The sequence below is a fragment of the Mustela erminea genome, chromosome 5, assembly GCF_009829155.1.
Source record: "Mustela erminea isolate mMusErm1 chromosome 5, mMusErm1.Pri, whole genome shotgun sequence".
In the NCBI taxonomy this organism is placed as follows: Eukaryota; Metazoa; Chordata; class Mammalia; order Carnivora; family Mustelidae; genus Mustela; species Mustela erminea.
This window is the reverse complement of record NC_045618.1, coordinates 136307124-136327885: the sequence shown is the minus strand read 5'-3', so window position 1 is coordinate 136327885 and position 20762 is coordinate 136307124. Positions and strand designations below refer to the sequence as shown.

General features: G+C 55.2%; 1 protein-coding gene across 2 annotated transcripts in view; it reads left to right on the top strand.

The window, feature by feature from the left end:
• ITPK1 (inositol-tetrakisphosphate 1-kinase) overlaps positions 1 to 20762 on the top strand; it is a 166233-nt gene that overhangs the window by 29985 nt on the left and 115486 nt on the right. For both annotated transcript variants that reach the window (XM_032345098.1, XM_032345097.1), the window contains exon 2: positions 8075 to 8099. In XM_032345098.1, the coding sequence (XP_032200989.1) occupies positions 8075 to 8099 (25 nt within the window). The remainder of the gene's footprint in view (positions 1 to 8074; positions 8100 to 20762) is intronic.

The following is a 20762-nucleotide window of genomic DNA, read 5'->3' as shown; positions in this document are numbered from 1 at the left end:
TTGGCCCCTAGTGGCCCTGGCTGCTCTCCTTTCCTGCAGGAGATGCTGGGGAGGTGAGTCACCAGCCCTGCCTGTTGCCCACCTCCTGGGTTCACCAGGGAAAGCCCTTTTCAGGGACCCCTGGGGCTTGTTCTGGGTCGGAAGGAAAACGCTGACTCACGCTTCTGCGTCTGCACCGTGTGGAACCTGTGAGCTGCCCGCCTCCTCCAGGTGGGGCACCTGGTCTGGGGGAAGGTCTTCAGTGATGAGAGTTGGTGACGGTCCACTCAGGGGAACCCCCCCCCCAAAGATGTATGGCCATATGGCAGCTTCCAGTTTATCTGGTTCTTTCCTGGAGCTATCCAAACAACTCAAATGTTTGTATTGCCTTTAAAATTCTGTTCGCATGTTGCCTTTATATTGGGCCATTTCAGTTTCTGGCGTTGTGAGTAAGAGGGAAATCCCAAGTTGTGAAACCATCAGTAGGTGAAGTGGGCTTCCGAGGCTGCAGATGCACAGGGATGGCTCAGGGTGGGAGCCCCCTGGTGCTGGGAGACTGCGGCGTTCATTCAGGAAGAGGCCCACAGAGCATCTGCCAGGTTTAGGATCCACAGTGGGCACGGGGTGCTGAGCTCCCAGTCCCCGGCCTCGGGAGCCCAGGGTCCAAAACCCAGCATGAGCCGTCTCCAGTGTCAGACAGCTGTGGGGCCACAGAACCATCCTTTGTGCTGTGGGGAAGGGGCAGGGGAACAGCCTTCAGCTGGCATGATGTCCAAGCTGTTCATGATGCTTGAGCAGGAGTTTGCGGCGGGGAGGAAGGGCATGGCAGGCAGAGAGAGAATAGTTTGTGCCTTCAGCTGGCATGATGTCCAAGCTGTTCGTGATGCTTGAGCAGGAGTTTGCGGCGGGGAGGAAGGGCATGGCAGGCAGAGAGAGAATAGTTTGTGCCAAGGCACAGAGGTGGGTCGGGCCCGGGTGTTTTTAGAAAATGGGGTCCCTCCCTGGAAGGTTTCCTGAGAGGAGGAGCTGGTGCCACCTTCCCCCCAACACCTTTATGCTGTGCCCCCATGTGCCATGGGCCAGGGGTTGTGCTCAGAACTTGGGGGCGTGGACAGAGGCCACTGGCCCTGTTTCTTGGAGGGGCATTTATCAGGGAGGCAAGGCTGCAAAATCAAACAAGCCCCGGAGGTTTGCGGCAACAGATTGATTTATAGCTTGTCCCTAGTCTTGTGGCTCAGGCCTGGTCTCCGCACCCTGGCGTTTCTGCAGTTTAGGTCAGAGAGCCTTTTGTTTCTTGTAGGGCCTCCACCCTGGGGCGCCTGGAGCACTTCCCCTCAGGTGATACGTGAAGATGTCTGTAGGTGGTGCCCACTGGCTCCTGGAAGCAAAAAGTGCCCCGTTTGAGAACTCCCACAAGCCGAAGGGCCTCTTAACGGGTATCCATCTGGTTCCTGGCCTGGCTTTGTGACTGCCCTGCCCGATTTCTTTTCAGGAGTGGGTCTGGGCCAGCTCCGGGGGCCATCTGTGTCCTCATGCTCCCACGGCAGTGGCTGATGTCCTGGAGGACTGGCTGCGGAGCTGGACGCTGGCAGTTGAGAGCCTGAACTTGGAAGTGACCTGGGTCACTCTCTGCTCATTTCATTGGCCAAAGCAAGTTGTGGGGCCTTGCTGAACCTGGGTGTGTGTGTGTGTGTGTGTGTGTGTGTGTGCGGGGGGCAGGGGAATGCCCAGCAGAGCTTCCAGGATTGGGGGCCACTGTTACTATTGTCCACCACAGCATTCTTAGCCTAGTTGGGGGCGGCAACACGGAGCCAAGTGGCCTCTCTGTGCTCAGTGCGGGGGCTCCGGGGCTCTGAGGAGGCTGGGAGCCAAGGGAGGTTCCTGGGGAGCTGGCCTCGAGTGTGAGGTGGTGACCTTGGGGTGGCAGTCAGGGCAGCGGGCAGTGTGTCCGTCCGCACACATGGGGGAGGGAGGAGGTGCAGCTGCGGCTTTACCGGAGTCCCGGGGAGGCCCTCTCAGGGCCTGACCCTCTGCAGGGTGGGGAGGGGCAGGAGGCAGGAGGTGGGGAGGCTGCCTGCAGGTCTCTTGGGTGCTAAAGGCCATTATTATTCCGGCCTCCTGAAGTCGGCCAGTCACCAAACCATGCTACAAATGGCTTGGACGAGCGCATGCCTGGCTTTCCACTTGCATAATTACACACTTCCCGTCTCTAAGTGGTTTTCAGCTCTGGGTGCAGGTGCAGCTCCTCTCCCCTCCCCTCTCAATGGGAGGGAGCTTGCGTTTCCGGGTTGATTCCCTCTGCTGTGAGTCTCCCTTGGCAGCTGGGTTAGCCTGCAGGCCCGCTTTCTGGGGCGGCCTGCCCCCTGTGGCCAGCCCTCAGCTGTGCCTGGGCAGGAGGCAAGTGACCGTGGCCTTGCAGATTGCAGGAAAGCGGTTCTTGATGAGCCCGTGAGCCTCCCATTTTGGACAAGCTGCTTTAATGGCCGCCCCGCTATGTCCAAGGGCCTGCAGTTCTCCCGGCTGCCACCGGACTCTGCTCTCCCCGGTGGTCAGAGGAGACCTCTGGGTCTGAGCGTCACCCTCTCCCCCTTGGTTTCCTTGTCTGCAGGCCTCATTTCTGACATCTGCCCTGGAAGGTGGGCCGGAAGGGTCACGCCCAGTCATCAGATGGGGAAGCTGAGAGCCAGGCCCCGGCCTGCTGCTGGTTTCCACAGGGCCCCGCTCTGTGGTCAGGCAGGCCTGCCTCTTGTTGGGGGTCGTTCTAACAGAAGGCCCCTTGTTGGCCCTCCTGATGCTGCACGCAGTGGCCTTCTTGTGGCATGGGCTCGTGGACACATCTCCCTCCGGTGCTCTGCCTCCCTGACTTCGGGGACCTCCTGCTCCTCCTGCTTTTGATTCTCTTCATTTGACTCCTTTGTCATCTCCTGTCCTCCGGCGCTGGGCCGTCTTCAGGAAGTGGTAGCCGCTGTCACTTACAGAGCACCTGCTGTCATCAGCGGGGCAGTGGTCGGTGACGGAAACGCAGTGTAAACGGGCTTCAGCCAGTTCCGCAAGTGCGGGGCCGGAGAGGACAGGCTCCGGGCCGGCTGGATGGAGCGCTCCAGCTCCGACAAGACGGTGCTCAGGCTTTTTCTCCTGCTGTGGCCTCCTCCTTGTCAGTCTGGCCACAGAGAGGCCACGGAGCGCTAACGCTCTTGGCCATGCTCTTTGTGCTGTGCATAGTCCCCTAGGACCTTGGGTCCCCTGCCCATCCTGCATCTAAGCGAGGTACCAGGCCACGTGTCACTCCAGGAGGGGATACAGCCCCTCAGTTGTTTGCATGCCCATTGTGTGGGATCAAGGAGGGCCAGTTCTGGAAGGCAGGCAGGCAGTACAGAGCGAAGTAACAGAACCCCACATTCCTAGCGTGGGCCCCAACAGCCCTGTGGGGTGGGTGCCAGGATTCTCCTCACTTGACAGATGGGGAAACCGAGGCATGAGGTACAGTTGGGTCTGCTTCCAGGGTCTCCTCTTAGGGACACACCTGCCCCTTCCGCTTTCACCTGTCTCCCCGATCGTATTTTCCGAGCCCTGAACTGTCTGCTCAGCTCAGTTCTCTTTTTCTGATCCCCTCCTGGTACGACCACAGGCCAGAACACAGAAGAGTTTAGCCACCTTTGTGCGGCGTGCGTGCTATCCTCTGCTGGTGCTGGCCTGCGCCTCGGCCTGCTGTGCCCATCATCTGGTTGTCCTGCCCTCAGGACCTGGAGGGGCTGCCCCTGGATGAGCCCTCCCACCCCCGTCTGGTCCTGCTCCTCCTCACGCCCAGGCTACACCTTGTTCCCAGACCTGGCTGCTCCGCGCGGCCCCTGGGGCCTTGGCAAAGCTCGAATCCCTCCCAGGATCCCACTCAGAGTCCACAGGACCAGAGCTGAGGTTTTGGACACGTTCCACTGGGGGTATTTGGGATTTGCCGGTGCACAGGGTAAGGGCCAGGCTGTGCTGTGGCATTCTGGGCCTCTGGGGCTTCCAGCCCCTTTTCATTGACCCCGGCCCAGCCCTTTCTGTGGATCTTGCCCCCCCTCCACCAACATCCCCAGGCACCTTTGCCGAAGGGGGTGCTCCTCCTGTGGTTTCTCTTTGACCTCTCTTCCCAAGTGTGTGTCTGTAGTTTCCTTTCATTGATAGGGTCTATGCCACCTCCTCCCTGAAGCTGGCTCCGATTGCTCCCCCAGGGGCTGTGAAAGGATAGTTTTCTTAAATGAGCATTTTAAATTCCTCAGGGCTGTGCTCTGCTTTGACTTCCAGCGAGGACGAGTCCTTTTACCAGGTAGATTTTCCCTTCATAGCAGTTCAGCTTTTGGAAAAACAGGTTTATAATTAGGAGCCCTGGGCATAGTTCTCTGTCCAGAACTTATTAATCAGTATTTATCGAGAAAACAACAGTTTCAGAGTCTGTACGAGTTTTCTCCAGGTGCAGGTTTTAAATAAACTTCTTTAATTCTTTAACTTTTATTGTTACTTTTTCTATCATTTCGGATGTAGTTTCTATGTTTATTGTAGAAAACTAGAAAATACAAGGAAATGTAAAGGAAAAAAGCCACCCAGGTCTTTCCTGCTACGGCCACAGCGGACAGGCGGTGCACGCCCTCCCCGTCTGCATGCCAGACAGTCGAATAGTTAAGTGAGTGTGCTCAGACTCGGGACCAAACGCTCCCGGCAGGGCAGTCTTGTGGTCCCAGAAGGGCACTGTTTCAGCTCCTCTTTGAGTAGGACTTGGAAGCTTTTCTAGATAAATCCGGAACTCCTCTACTTCATGTTATTTTTAAAAAGTATACATATTTTTAAAGATTTTATTTACTTATTTGACAGAGAGGCAGAGAGCCTGAGCACAAGCAGGGGGAGTGGCAGGCAGAGGAAGAAGGAGACACAGCCTCTCCACTGAGCAGGGAGTCCCATGCGGGACTCGATCCCAGGACTCCAGGATCGTGACCTGAGTGGAAGGCGGACGCTTAACGGGCTGAGCTCCCCAGGCGCCCCCACCCCCAGTTCATGTTACTGATTGACAATTCATGCCTTTATCAGGCATTTACCTTATGCAAGCACTGGGCATGGAGGCAGCTGGAGTTTTACCAATTATTTAAAAGATAATTAAAAAAAACCCCACTTGTAGTTTTTGAGAATGTGTTGTTGGGTGCACGGGGCACAATGGTCCAGCGTGAGAGCGTACAGTGAAACAGAGGTCTTCTCACCGCCCCCCACTGCTGCCCTTGCCCTTGACCAGAGGCCACCCACCACTATTTTCTTTCACTCTTTCTGGTGGTACTCTCAGATTCCTTCTGTGTGTGTGTGCAAGCCCGAGTTCTCGTGCCGGCTGATCTGAGCCCAGGCCGTGGCAGGCGGCGCACAGAGCTTTGCACCTCACGTTTTCACATGGGGGGTTGTCTTGGTGATGAAGCCTTCTGGGCGCGTGGGGGGCTTCCTCGTTCTTTTTATTACTGCCCAGTATTTCTCTGACCACGTGTGGTTTGTTAATGGCCCCTCTTGGGGTCTTTAAGTTGCTGCCGGTCTTTTGTTGTCACAGTTAATAGCCTGAAACACCGCACATGTGAGGATGTCTGTGGGTTGGGCTGGCGGCGCTGGGGTTTTCAGGAGGAACTTTTCATCGCTTGCAGCCGGTTTTCTGGCTTATCGTCTCCTCCCTCCTCCCCCTTGGTGTCAGAAACCAGTTTCTGGACTTCGGCAATTTCAGGAGCCTGCTGCTTGGGAAGCGAGGGTTGTTGGCCTCTTGGTCCCACAGGAGTTTCAGAGGAAGGAATGAGACCCCGGCAGGTTTACGTTCTCCTTTGCTCCGTGGGCTGCAGTGGTGTGCATGGGGTCCCTCCACCGTGGGGCGTGGGGCTTCCTGCCTGCCTCCCTTCCTCACTCCCCCACTTACACTGAGACCCCAGGGCTCAGAGACCTGGCCGGTTTCCTCTGTGTCTCCCCTGCCAGCTCTGCTGTGCCTGCTGCTTACCACCTGGGCATGGGGCGGCCCCACAGCGCAGCCGGCACCCACACTTCCTGAGCTCTCCCGGCCTCTGCTTGCTCATCCGAGTAACGGGTCGTCACTGCCCCTCCCTGCTGGGCCGTGGAAGGCGTCAGCAAGCAGCGAGCTCCCAGTGCACCTTAGCCGCCCTGACTGATGGTGTCTCCCGTGTGGCCTGCTGTGGATTGGCCACACGGGAGACACCATGTGTCCCCGTGGCCAGCCACAATAGGATCTGGCCAGTCGAGCCAGATCCTATTCTTGGAGCTCTGAGCTACAGAGGAGCTGGGCTGGCTCCTGGGACTTCAGTCCCACTTAAGATTTTCCGCCTGCCTGTGCACAAGGTGACTTCTTGTTGTTTCTTTTATGTTACGGTTCTCTTGTGTTTTCAGAGTTGGAGTCCTGTTTGTTTTTTAGGTCTGGGGGCGGGCGAGCTGACTGGGACGGCGTCAGATGAGGGCAGGTTGGAAGTGACCGCAGTCAGCCTCTGAAGGAGATGCGAGCCACACACCGGGATAATCGGGATGCCATGAGGATTAACTCACAGGGAAAACCCAGGGCCTGCAGGCAGCCCAGGACAGGCCCTTTCTGCCTGGTGCAGGTCACGTACGCATGCACCTGCTGTCCCCTTCGGTGCCATCTGTCCTTCCCGTGGTGTGGCCCCAAGTCTTGTCCTTAGGGACTTCCCAAGGAGCTGTTCCCTCAGCTGTTGGAGATTTTTGTCCTGGATCGGGGCCAGGGGCAAAGTGAGGAGTCCCTCTGAGCCCAGTCTGGCTGGTCCCAGTCACGAGTCAAGCGGCCGTGGACTGGTCATGTCACCAATGCTCGGGTGGAGAAGGACAGTCTGGGAGTGAGACCAAGGCTCTGAGGGGTTCCCGCTGAGCGTGCTGGTGGCCCAGGGGTGTGCTCTGAGCCCAGTCTCTCCCCTCATGACGTCATGGCAGCCAGTGGGTGTTGGCCGTCATTCGTTCTGGAACCGCGGAGAAGCTGAGTGATGGTGGGGACCCTGGAAAGCATCAGCCACTGGTTTTCAGGTTGGGTTCCTCGGGGCCCGGCGGCATGTCAGGGTGTCGGGTTGAGGGACGACTGGCTTGGTGTATCCTGCAGCGCCAACCAGTCTGTCCCTCTGTCTTGCTGACTCAGGTAGTGGCTTCCCTTCAAGGTTCCGCCGGCGCCGACTCCAAGGAGGTGCCGGGAAACACTTGGGTGAGCCAACCAACAAATGGAGGGTGGTAGGCATCCCCGCCACAGTGTCATGTGAGGGGATGGTGACGGTGCCCGGGGGCCTTGGTGTCTACCTCCTCCCCTAGACCATGAACCCCTCCAGGGCCTAAGCGTTTGGTGTGGCCCCTGCAGGGGCCCTTTGTGCATCCGTCGGAGAACTGGACCCTGTCTGGAGTGGGCCGGGGTGGCCGTGAGATTGTGGGTGGGGTGGAGGAGGCAGGGTCCAGGCTGGCAGCAACGTTGGCAAGGCCCGTGGTGGTGGTTGAACCAGGCTCAGAGGACGCGTAGGGTGTCCGTAGGGGCTAGAGACGGCTGGTGTTGTGTTAACTAAGCTGAGGAGGGTTGAAGGGTTTTGGGACCTCCTGCAGCATGGGAGAGCGGATGGACTGAGGCAGGCCCGGGAGGCCGGGCCAGGGTGTTAGACCAGATAGCAGAGGAAGCGGGGAGCCATGGGAGGTGCTGGAGGCAAGGAGGGAGGGTCAGACCATTGGTGGTACATGCGGTGGAGGGGAGTGTCCTGGGGTGATCCTGGTTGGAGCTGTGCCCCTGAAGGGCTGGCCCTGAGATTGGAGAGGGAGACAGCGGCTGTGAGGAAAACAGGCAAACTTGGGGTCTTTGTAGAACAACAGGCAAGTCCCCCTGGGAGATGACTCTTTCTTTCTCTCTGCCAAGAGGTGGTCTTGAGCACTGACTAGGAGCTCACAAACCTTCCTGTTGCTAATGGGTCTGTTCTGGGGACTGCGCTTGAGGCATGCAGCCGTAGGCTGTCCCGTCCTCCTGCCCTCAGCTGGCTTTAGTGAATGTTCTGGAAGGATGCTTCCTGCCCGCTTGAGTAACCTTTGTTCTCTTTGTTTCTCTCCACAGGAAGCGAGGGATAGAAGTGGTGCAGGTGAGTACAGACCACGCCCTCGCCATTTTCTCCTGTGGGTGGGCCTTTTAGGGCTCCCCTCTCCGCCTCTCCCACAAGCGTCTGGGTGCTTGAACCCCTTCCTGAGCTTCTCCCTGTGTGGAGTCTCTGATTTCTGCCCTGGCAGGACGTGGGTTGTGGTCGGTGGTCTCGGGGGTTTGTGGAGATGCAGCTGCCTCATTGGTGGATGGAGCTGGCAGGGGGAGACGTGCGGCTGTGGGTAGGGGTGGGGTAGGCAGGGTGCAGGAGCATGGCCACCCAGTGAACCTCTGGGGTCCTGTGGCCCCCCACGGTTTGTCTGTGTCTGCACTCCGTCTCTGCCGAGGGAGTACAGGCCCCCCACTTCCCCCCGCCCTGGGCCCCTGCCTTGGCTGCTCGGCCCTCTGGGGGTGAGCCCTCTCCTTTCTCGGACCAGTCTTGTAAATGGTATCATCTCTGAGACGATGCTTGCTCCCCTGCCCTTCTCTCCCGCACCCCTAGGTCAGGAGCACCCCCTCCCTGCTGTCAGTGTGATCACATCTGATTTGCCTGTGGGCCCCTGGCTCCAGGAGAGTGGCTGGAGTCAGCGAGGGGCCTGCTGGCCCCCAGGCTGCCTCCCCCGGGGGCAGACTTGGATCGGGGCTCGTTGGCTGCAGAGGGAGGGGTGGATGGAGTGTGCGCGCTCTGCCAGCAGCCGCCGGAGCCCGCTGGAGGGCTGCTGAACGACTTCTTCCTCTGGCTTCCCTCCTGGGAGCAGGTTGAACTTGTGACCTGGAGGCTAAGGTTGGTTTTGGGGGAGGAGGGGGTTTCTGGAAGCCCCTCATGGGCTGTCAGTCCATTTTTCATCCAGGCTTATTTTGGCTCTGTAGAGTGGCGTGATCTGCACAGTGGGTTTCTGTGGACCTTAACTTCTTAGACCTTAAAAGGGGGGAAGTCAGAATTCAGGACGGGGGAAGACGCGTGCTTGCGGGGCTGTTTCTGATTGATGGGTAGTGGCAGCCGGCAGGGTCCCAAATCATCCCTGAGGTTAGCTACAGTGCTTGTCAGGGTTCACGCAGAAATTTCTGTGGGGGGCACGTTTTAGAGGAAGTGAATCCATGTGCTCACCAAGACGTTACTTAAAAAGGGAAGAAATGTGCCCTTCCCCCATACCTGATTCCTGTCTTGGAAGACCCCTGGCAAACATGGTGGGATGCTCCTCCCCGTGCCCCTCCCCTCTGCTGCAGGAGGAAGGGGAGGGTGGGGCGGGCACAGGGCCCTGGAGTTTCTGGATGGAAGGAAACCTGGGGTGATGGCGTGTTTGCTGTCTGCGGCTTCTTGGGAAGATTTAGACTAAAACCTTTAATCCAGTTAGTGCGGGGTGGAACCAGAGACTTGGAGCCATTGTTCTAGAATTTACCGGGCAGAAGAAGAGTTGCAAGATCTTCCTTGATGTGCCTGTTGTTCACTTTGGTGATGACTTCGGGGAGGAAGTGGTGACTGGGGACCAGAGAGAACCCAAAGTGGATGCTTTCCACACCCGTATCTAAAAATAAAACCCCTGCGATGTATCTCTCTGCACCTCCTCCTGGCGTCCCCCAGTGTTTGGAGAACTCGGAATTTCAAGATGCAGAGAAGGGCTCTTTGCAAAATTTGGAAGCTGAGACTACTTGGCTGGTTTCTTCAGAAGCAGCCAAGCCTCTGTGGGCCAGATGCCTGGGCTGGTGGGCCCCCGGATGCCGGGAATGGGTGCTTGCCGCACCCGAGGGGTCTGTGACTGAAGTGGGGGGAAGTGAGCATGCCGTCAGCCAGCGCGCAGGGTTTCTTGTTTTCTTGTGTCCGTTGCCTCAGTGGCAGTGTTCCTTTTTGTGAGCCACTCAGTGACAGGAGTAGTGTTTTCATACCCATTTTAGAGTTGAAGAAATAGAGGCTCAGGATGTCTCTTGGGGAATTTGGCTGGTGGTGGTGGTCTCGGAGTTTGGCCCGCGTGTCTCCTGAGCCCATGGTTTTTCTGCTAACCGGGGCTCCTTTGCACGTTAGTTTTACTAAATGTTCCACTTACCAAACGTTTCCAGGCCTGTTATTACCTGGGGTTTGGGGACTATTTTTTTTCTTAATATATTATTTGTTTATTTGATAGAGATAGCAAGAGAGGGAACACAAGCAGAGCGGTTGGTAGAGGGAGGAGCAGGGAACCTGATGCGGGACTCGATCCCAGGACTCTGGGGTCACGACCTGAGCTGAAGGCAGACGCTTGACAGCTGAGCCACGCAGGCGCTCCTCTTTCTTTTCTTCAAGAGTTATTATTTATTTATTTAAAATATTTCGTTTATTTTTTGAGATTATGAGAGCGCACTAGCTGGAGGAGAGGCAGAGAGAGAGGGAGAAGCAGGCTCCCCGCTGGGACTCGATCCCTGGACTCCAGGATCGTGACCTGAGCCGAAGGCAGATGCTTAATGAGTGAGCCTTCCAGGCACCTCAAGACTTACTTATTTTAGATAGAGCGTGTGGTCACAAGAGAGTTGGGGGGGTGGAGAGGAGGGGCAGAGGGAGAGAAGCTTCAAGCAGACCCCCTGCTGAGTGCAGAGTCCAAGGCAGGGCTTGGTCTCAGGACCCCGAGATCATGACCTGAGCCTAAACCAAAAGTTAGACACTCTGCCAACTGACTCATGCAACCAGTACCCTTTGGGCTCTGGCTACTATGTATGTCTGTATGTTTGTATGTCTGTATTTATTTATTTTTTAAAAGATTTTATTTATTTATTTGACAGAGAGACAGGGAGAGGGAACACAAGCAGGGGGAGGGGCAGACGGAAGAGGGAGAAGCAGACTTCCCGCTGAGCAGGGGGCCAGATGTGGAGCTGGATCCTAGGACCCTGGGATCATGACCTGAGCTGAAGGCAGATGCTTAATGACTGAGCCTTCCAGGCGCCTCTGGGCTCTGGCTACTATTAAAAAGGATATTGGGGCCCAGGGTCAGGAGCCATGACTGTAAAGTGCTGGTAAGGCCCTGCGGTGTCCTCGCGTGAGGACAGTTCTCTGGAATGGTGAGTGGTGGTAGTACCGAGTGAGTGTTGACCTTGACTGCGGATGGTGGTATGCCGGACACCGACGCCACTGATTTGCCAGAAGCATCCGTGGGTGAGCGCACATCTCAGAAAGCAAATTGTGCAGCTGCTCAGCTCCTTCATGGGCTCGTGCCCGCGGCCCACGTGCTTGGGAAGGTGCTTGTAAACCCTTCCTTACAGCCTTCCCACAGCCCTCCCCCCATCTCTGTGGAGCCAGTGCCCTTAGCAGTGATGGTCAGGATCCCCTGGGCTCATCTTTGTGGCTGTGTGATCATGGGCCAGTCGCCTAACCCCCCAGAGCCTCAGTCTCCCCATCTGTAAAATGGAGATAATAGTTGTGCCTGTCCCTGGGGATCACGTGAGGCATAATTGAGTTAATTCGGGGAAAGCAGTGGGCACATGGGAAGCTTGTTCTTTACATTGTCCCCAGCAGATGGGACCCTGGGGCATCAAGGCCGCCGAGGCCTCGAGGCTGCTGGTCACTGTGATCCCAGGACAGGTGAGGTTTCTCCATTTCTTGTCTTGTAGCAGCATTGCAGGAGGATCTGATTTGGTTGTCCACTGATAGAACATTGGAAATGATTTTTGATAACAATGATGGTAATTCGTGGCACGTCATTTTAAAGGAATTCAGAGAACCTGCTGTGCACATCTCCTTCCATCTTTTTATTTGCTTGAAGAAGTGGTTTCAGCACTTGCAGCTGTAAGAAACTGAAAAATACAATGGACAGTAAGCTCTGCCTTCATCCATGGATACGTGAAATACTTCTTAAAAATTCCTGTTTGGGGGTGCCTGGGTGGCTCAGTCGGTTAAGCCTTTGCCTTCGGCTCAGGTCATGGTCTCAGGGTCCTGGGATCGAGCCCTGCATCGGGCTCTCTGCTGGGCAGGGAGCCTGCTTCCCTTCCTCTCTCTCTGCTGCTTCTCTGCCTACTTGTGATCTCTGCCTGCCAAATAAATAAATAAAATTAAAAAAAAATTCCTGTTCATCTCTCTTGTGAGATGCATTTCTAATAGGGTTTAATGTTTTATGTTTATTCCTTATACAGTTTGTAGGGTTTCCGTCACAGGGATCAATTATGTACTAAGTGTAATTCTAATAATAATTCAGTCCAGAAGAAAATTTCTGACAGCTTGATGGTCACATGAAATTAAAAAATTAAAGCATTTATAGCCTTATTGTTGTTATTATTTATTTTGCCTCATAGTGAGATAGACTTCTCAGTAAGAAGCCTTTAAACACGAAATACACTGAGGGCTGTGGGTTGGAAATTGGAATTTGAGGAGGCAAAAGGAACTTTTCTAAATTTCCAAGTGCTCGGGAAGTAGTGGACGCGGTAACTGCAGGGTGGATGTCGGCGGGTCTCAAATTCCACTGGATCCATTTAAAAGAGAAACAATAACAGTTTTATTTTGAAATGTTAATATTTACAATATGTTGGAAATTACATCCTCTACAAGTATTTAAACTTAGATGAGAAATTTTCGATGTCAGCTTGCAAATGTACAAATGGACGCATAGTTTTAAACATTTATTCTGGAGGCTCCGAAGTGAAGGCCATTGCTTTTGAACATTACCCCACTGGCTTCTCAGAACTGGGCTCTGAGGCAGGTACCAGCTTGGAGGGGCCAGTGGCCTGGCCCCCAGCCCATCCATAGGCCTCCCTCAGCCTGGGCCGCTCAGACTCCACCGCCCGAGCATCCACGGAGACAGAAAGGCCTTGGCTGTGGGTCTGTCTGCAGGCGGACCGGCCTCCGCCAGGCTGGCTCTGTGAGGCCAGGTAGATGCTCTGATAAGGAAAACCTGCCATTCTCTCTGCTCATGCGGCATGAGAAGCCCCAAGTCCAGGGGGGCCAGAGAGTGGAAGTCATGCCTCGTGCTTCGTGTTGGGGCTCAGGCAGGAGGACAGGGGGAGAGCTGAGCACGATCTGGGACAAGTTGCCCCCATCCCCTTCGTCCTGAGGGGCTGCCTGTGGTGACTGATGGTCGCAGGTAGCCGATTTCCTCAGTTTCTTCCTTCGTGTTACTGTAGGGAAGATGCTGGGCCCACACGCCTCTGACTCACCATTTCGGGCCTTTCTTGGCCACTGAGAGGAGGCCCCTGGTGGCCAGCAGGTATGGGTTAGGAACTCCAGGCTCTCCCTTTGGCAGCAGATCTTTCTGGGGACCTGCTGTGTACCGGGTCCCAGGTGTGGGGGACTCACACAGGTCACAGCCTGGCGCCTTCTGCTGTCGTCCGTCTGGAAGAGATTGTTGGGTCAGGAAGGCTGCCCTGAGGAGGCAGGGTGAGCCTGGCTGTTGGCTCTAAGCCTCGTCCGCCTCACAGAGCCAGGCTGAGAGGCGGGTTCAATCCCATGGTGCGACCAGGGCTTCGCCTGCCCCCAGGCTGTTCTTCTCCTGCTTCTGCAACACAGAGGTTGCTAGAAACGCCCAAGTGCCAACCACGACCAAGGCACAGCTGTCACTGTCTCTCCACCTAGGGAGCCTTTGTTGGGAGCAAACATGTCTTGGCCACTTGGGTCATCTGTGGCCTGGGGGGGTGGGTGTGGGGCATGGGCCTGGGGCTCTGCTGAGGGCCAAGCAGGAAGCTGTCACCTGGGGAGCATTTTCCTCTCTGACCTGATCCATCTGCGGGGAGGCTTGGGACAGAAGCCTGGGAGGTTCTCTGTCCCTGAACCCCACTGCCCCTTGCTAGGGCAGCCCTGAATCTGATGGAAGAAGACCAGGGCAGAACAGCACATGCCGTTGCCCGCTGCCTGCAGCCTCCGCATCCTTGGGAAATTGTGTTTTGCATCCTTCCCCCTGCCTCTGGGGCTTTCCACCAGGTGTTGTAGAGCGCAGGGGGAGAAGCAGAGGACCGGTTGTGGGAGAGGGAGATGGAGTTGTATTTTAAGATGCAGAGGAGCAAACTGGAAGTGTGGGAAGTACAGCCAGCTACCTGGCGGAGTTCACTGTCCCCTTCCAAATTCCTTGAGAATTCTGACCTGGCCAGAGCCCATCTCTGGAGCCGCCGTCATTTCTCAGGGAACCAGGATGGGACTGAGGGTCCCCGGATTGCCGGAGAGCCAAGGGCAGGCAGCAGGCCTTCGCTCCGGGTTTCTCCAGAGTGTCACGTGTTTGGGATGCTGAGTGCCTTGTGCATGCATTTTCTCTGCTTCCGGGCACGCCATCTGGGAAAGGAGGTTGGGTGAGACTGTCAGGCAGGAAGGGCAAGACGGAGAAAGAGACAGAAGGATGGCAAGAGCTGGAGACTGTGTGCTGCGCATCTGGGTGGGGGCTGCCATGGGGACTGTCCCCGAGCTCATGGGCGAGCCCTGGGGTGCTCTGAGGCTTGTCTGTTCTGTGCTGGCGGCCCGTGAGGACACAGGAGGGGACAGTTAAAGGGAGGGGGTGGGCAAAGGGTGAGGAAGGCCATGTTGGGAACTTGATGCTTCTTGATACAGGATACACCAGGCCCAGGTGCGGATGGGAGTAAGGGACTTGAATGTCATCGCAGGCAGGGAGCACAGGTGAGCAAGGACCCAGAAGGTGGGCAAGAGGGTCTGTTGACGGTGAGGGATTTGGAAGCACTGGGGCGTTGGCCCTGAAGGAGTTGGCAAGTGGCCAGATTGGAGAGGGCGGCAGGACCAGACCTAAAGAGAGCCCATGAGCTATTCACGGGGCGTTGGTTCGGAGGGCATCGAAGGGCTTCTGTGTGGGAGAGGTGTGTGCCACAGTTAGAGGCCACGGCAGAAGATCTCCCAGGAGGGCACAGGGGCAACAGATAAGACTGGACCAGAGGGTGGAGTGCTGGGTCTTCTGGAAGGAGCCTGGGGCCGTGGCCTGGGGGGGTGGTGGTGGCCCTGGGGTGGTCTGGCTGGAATTAGTTCCATGGTGGAGCGCTGGGGTGACAGGTGGTAAGGTGGGGGTGGATGTGGCCGGGGAGCGGGGAGGGAGGGGTCGCGCTCCCGGATTCTCACTTATTTCAGCCACGCAGCGGGGCACTGGGGTGAGGGTGGGGGTGCTGCGGGAAGGGGAGCGGCCGGGGAGGGAGGGCTGGTTCGCCCAGGTTCGTTGAATCCAGGCAACGTGAGTTCAGGAGTGAGCGGGCTTCCTCACTCAAGCCAGAGGGAAAGCCCGCTGGCCGAGCCATGTGCTTCTTTTCCAGGGCTCACAGGTGCTCAGTTCTCTGTTGGGCTTTGAAAAATGTACTTTTCAAAAATGTATTACTTGGGTAATATTTTCAGTGGTTCAGAAATTATTTTAAAAGGTACACAGTTAAAGGCATCTAATGATCACTCCCCAGCTGGGTCCCCTCTGCCACCAGCCTGTCTCGGTGACCTCCATAGACTTTATTTCCAGGTGATCACGGCCCTGGAGGGGTGGACCTCTGGCGCTTTGGAGCCAAGTGTCAGGGGCTGTGGGAATGTGAGCTGCTTTGGTGTTTACTGGGGCCTGACCTCCTTGGAGCAGAAGAGCCCACGGCAACTCTCCAGCCCCCTCCTCGTGGGTGGGGGCTTCTGAAGGCTCCAGAGTGTGGCTCTGACCCTGACCTCTGACAGCAGACCCCCAGCACCTGAGGCAGGGTGGCCATGGGATTGGGAAATGGACTCTGTGCAGAACATTTCCGTGGTCACTGGGTTCCATTGTTGGGATGCAGGCTGTTCCTGGCTGTGCTTGACCCTTACCCCATGGAGCCCAGAGACCTGGGTTTGAGTTCCCATTAGCCTGTTTTCTGACTGTGTGCGATCCCACTTCCATCGTCTTTAAGAGGAGAGGACACTCACCACACAAGACTGAAGACGCCTGACAGAAGCTTAAGGGATATGGGTTTCTTGTCACTCATCCTTTGTATGAACAGCGTGGTTTGGGGGGAGGTGGGGTACAGCTGTAGGTGAGCAGTGCTGCTTAGAAAAATACATCGCCTGGTGTGAAGAACGTGGTCTGGGGGCACCTGGGTGGCTCAGTCGGTTAAGCCTCCGACTTTCTGTTTCAACTCAGGTCATGAGCTCAGGGTCCTGGGATTGAGTCCTGCATCGGGCTCTCTGCTCAGCATGGAGCCTGCTTCCTCCTCTCTCTCTGCCTGCCTCTCTGCCTACTTGTGATCTCTATCAAACAAATAAATAAAAATCTTAAAAAAAATGTGATATGTTTGCCCCACCCCACAGCACCCCATCCAGGTAACACCTTGGGGTTTCTAACTATTGTGGATTTGAGCTGAAGTCCTTTTTAATTTATTTTTTATTCATTAATTTTTTAAAAAGTAGGCTCCATGACCAGTATGGAGCACAATACGGGGCTTGAACGGACGACCCCGAGATGGAGACCTGAGCTGAGGTCATGAGTCAGCTGTTCCCCTGACTGAGCCACCCAGGCGCCCCCCTAATTGCTTTTTAAAGAGAGATTTTGTTTTTTGTTTTTTTCTTAACTTTTGAATGTAGGTGTTTGCATTTTTTTTTTTTTTAAGACATTGAAAATTATCTTCATTCACATTTACTTAGGGTACTATGTGTAACAGTGTTAGACAAATGTATGTGACTATTTTTTCCAAGAATGTCACCACGGGGCGGGGGGAGCCTTCTGTCCGTCTGGGTCTGCTCCCCTCGGGTGCTTTTAGGAGCCATTCAGGAGCGATGGCCTCTGGGAGAACAACGTGGGAAAATGCTCAGGAGATGCCGCTTGCTGCCTCCGTCTCTGCCGACTGGTTTCCGTTCAGTCAGGTCTATTTTTATTCTTGAGTTTTTAGGCTCGCTGTCGCAAATAGAAACTGTCTCTGGGGTCGGGGCAGTCCTGTGCGGCTTCAGAGGCCTGGGAGCCTCCGTGCTGGAGTGTTCTCTCCCCGGCCTTCGACTCGCTGACTCAACTTGAGCTTGTCCTTAACACAGAAAGCGCCCCTGCTGGGGAAGCCGGTGCCGGTGTGTCCTGGGGCTTCCTGGTCCCTCCACCCTGGCCCCCCCCGCCGCCCCCCCCAGTACTTCCACATATGAGCAAAGAGATGTGCGGGGGCAGCGGGGGGAATAGGGAGGGACGGAAAGGAAAACCCTGAGAGTCAGAAGCAAAGATTCTGCCTTGAAAGTTGCCGCCCGGTTCAAGGGTGCTGGGAGGTGAGGTCGCCTGGGGTGTTGCTGCCCAAAGTGGGGTCCGCTGGCCGGGGGGCACATGGTCCGGGGCTGGTCAGGGTGCCCGGCCCAGAGCTGCTGGAAACCCCCCGCTCCACCCCATGCAGCCGGGTGCAGCGTGCCGGCGCAGTTGGGGGATCCCTGTAGGGGGGACCGTGACTCAGCCCCCCGTGGTGAGAGGGGGACCGGTGGGAGGGCACAGCCAGCACCGAGAGGAGCCGCTTCTGCCGTCCACTCCGCCTCACAGGCCACCGGGAGGCTTGACTCATGGGCTGACAAGCTGGCACTGCCCTCCCCGCTGCCGTGTTTTCATTTGTGCTGCTAGACGTGCCCAGGTGTCACCTTGCCTGTGACACCTTCCCTGCTCTCCCAGCAGACCCCCCCTCCCACCCCCCCACCCCCTGCCGTGCTCAGCTGGAGCTGTGAGTTGAGGGCTCCTTCTGGACCAGAACTTTCTTGACTCTGGGGAGCGCAGGGCCTGGCCCCGCTGTGTGCTCCGTCTACCGGGTGATCGGATTAAGGACTGAGCGGTCCACACAGAACAGGGCAGGCCCTGAGTGTCTGTTTCTGTTAAAAACGAACCACAGATAAAAAAATTCTTGATTATTCTTTTACTTTTTAAGTAATACATGCTCGTTTTTGAAATCTTGGGAAGGAAAGACAGGCTTAAAAACGAAAGGCTGGGGACATCTGGGTGGTGCAGTCGACGAAGTGTCCGACTCTTGGTTTCAGCTCAGGCGGTGACCTCAGTGAGATCAAGTCCTGCGGCAGGCTCTACACTCAATGCAGAATCTGATGGAGAATCTTTCTCAATCTCTCTCTTTCTCAATCTCTCTCTCTCTCTCTCCTGCCCCTCCCCCACTCATGTTCGCTCTCATAAATATTTATTTGTTTTTTAAATCATGTTGTGTTAGTCACCATACAGTACATCATTAGTTTTTGATGGAGTATTGTGTGATTCATTGTTTGTGTATAACACCCAGTGCTCCATGCAATCCGTGCCCTCCTTAATACCCACCACCGGGCTCACCTGTCACCCCACCCCCTCGCCTCTGAAACCCTCAGTCTGTTTCTCAGAGTCCACAGTCTCTCATGGTTCGTATCCCCCTCTGATTTAACCCAACTCACTTCTCTCCTTCACCCACTGTTCTCCGTGTTATTCCTGACGCTCCGCAAATAAGCAAAACCATATGATAATTGACTGTCTCTGCTTGACTTATTTCACTCAGCATAATCTCTTCCAGTCCTGTCCATGTTGATAGAAGAGTTGGCTATTCATCCTTTCTGATGGGAGGCATAATACTCCATTGTATATATGGATCACATCTTCTTTATCCATTTGTGTGTGTTTTTTTAAGATTTTATTTATTTATTTGACAGACCGAGATCACAAGTAGGCAGAGAGGCAGGAGAGAGAGAGGGAAGCAGGCTCCCCACTGAGCAGAGAGCCCCATGCGGAGCTCAATCCCAGAACCCTGGGATCATGACCTGAGCCGAGGGCAGAAGCTTAACCCACGGAGCCACCCAGGCGCCCCATCCGTTTGTGTTTTGAAGGGCATCTCAGCTCCTTCTATAGTTTGGCTATTGTGGACACTGGAGCTGTGAACATTGAGGTGCACGTGCCCCTTTTTTCACTACATCTGTATCTTTAGGGGGAATCCCCAGTAGTGCACTTGCTGGGTCATCGGGCAGCTCTACCTATAACTTTTTGAGCAACCTCTGTGCTGTTTTCCTTTTCTTTTCTGTAAGATTTTATTTATCTGTCTGACAGAGAGGGAGGGAACATAAGCAGGGGAGAGGGAGAGCAGGCTTCCAGTGGAGCAGGGAACCTGACATGGGCCTCAGTCCTAGGACTCTGGAATCATGTCCTGAGCCGAAGGCAGATGCTTAACGACTGAGCCACCCAGGCGCCCTCCATACTGTTTTCCAAAGAGACTGTATGAATCTGCATCCCCACTAACAGTGCAGGAGGGTTCCCTTTCCTCCACATCCTCGCCAACGCTTCTTGTTTCTTGCCTTGTTAATTTTTGGCGATTCTAACTGCTGTAAGGTACTGAGTATCTCCACGTGGTTTTGATTTGAATCTCCCTGAGGGCTAATGATGCTGAACATTGTTTCATGTGTCTGTTAGCCATTCGTATGTCTTCTTTGGAGAAGTGTCTGTTCATGTTTTCTGCCCATTTTTTGACGTGATTATCTGTTCTGTGTGTGTTGAGTTTGAGAAGTTCTTTACAGATCTTGGATATCAGCCCTTTGTCTGCAGTGTCATTTGCAAATATCTTCTCCCATTCCTTGGGTTGCCTCTTCGTTTTGTTGACTTTTGCTGTTGTTTCCATTGCTGTGCAGAAGTTTTTGATCTTGATGAAGTCACAAAAGTTTTCTTTTCACTTTTGTTTCCTTTGCCTTTGGAGACACGTCTTGAAAGAAATTGCTGTTGCCAATGTTGAAGAGGTTTTACTGCCTAAGTTCTCCTCTAGGATTCTGATGGATTCCTGCCTCACGTTGAGGTCTTTCGTCTATTTCGAGTTTATCTTTGTGTATGCTGTGAGAGAGTGGTCCAGTTTCCTTCTTCTGTATATAGCTTTAAAAAAAATGACAGCTCAGAGATAATCATCGAAAAGTTATTTTAGTCTCTTCTCGTACCGTTACCTAAAATACGCTATTTGTTACTTATCATGTGCATCTGGGTGGGACGTTTCTGTGTCGTCTGGGGGATGGACGAGCATGTGCTTGGGCTGTTTGTCACCTTGGAACTGACCGTTCCGGGGGTGGTATCTGTTTTCCGCGGTCACGCCGTCCCCAGTGTCTGTAACCCATTTTTCCGTCCCAGGGCCTCAGGCTCTCGTGGTTTCTGGTCTGGGGCTCCGAACAGTGCTACTGTGGGTGTCGGTCACATCCCGGGTTCTGTCTTTGACGTGGCGTTCCTGAGTGTAAGGCATCAAGATCTCCTGGCATGCGGAGCCCCGTGGCTTGGAGACTGAGGCTCTGCGCTGGCCCCACAGCGCAGACTCGGTGGTTTACTGCATTGTAAATGCCTTGCCTGGGTCCCCGCTAGAAGTCTGGGTCGGGGGGACCCAGGGATGGACCTGCCACACTGCCTCGAGGTTACCATGACTGTCCCCTGTGCTGTACTAGTTTCTGGCTCCCTGGAGGTGGGGGGAGGACCATGCTGGGGCAGGTCCTTGAGGCTCCTTGGCCCCTGAGAAGGGGTGGGGGAGGGGATCAAGGCAGATGTGAGCACAGGCTTGCTGGGGTTCAGGAACTTCTGTGAGCACTTTCCTGTGTTAACTCATCTCACCCCTGTACCGGTGAGGGACTGTCAGTACTGTTATTAGCACGATTGAACAGATAAACTTTTGTTATCCCCGCTTTACAAATGAGGAAACTGAGTCAGAAAGGGCTCGCCCTAGTCCCTCAGCTAGCACAGGCAGAGAAAACCCAGCCGACTGGCGTCACACACAGTCCACGTGTGACCTCCTGCGTCCCGCTCCCGGTTCTGCATCGTTCTGAAACCAGTGCTTC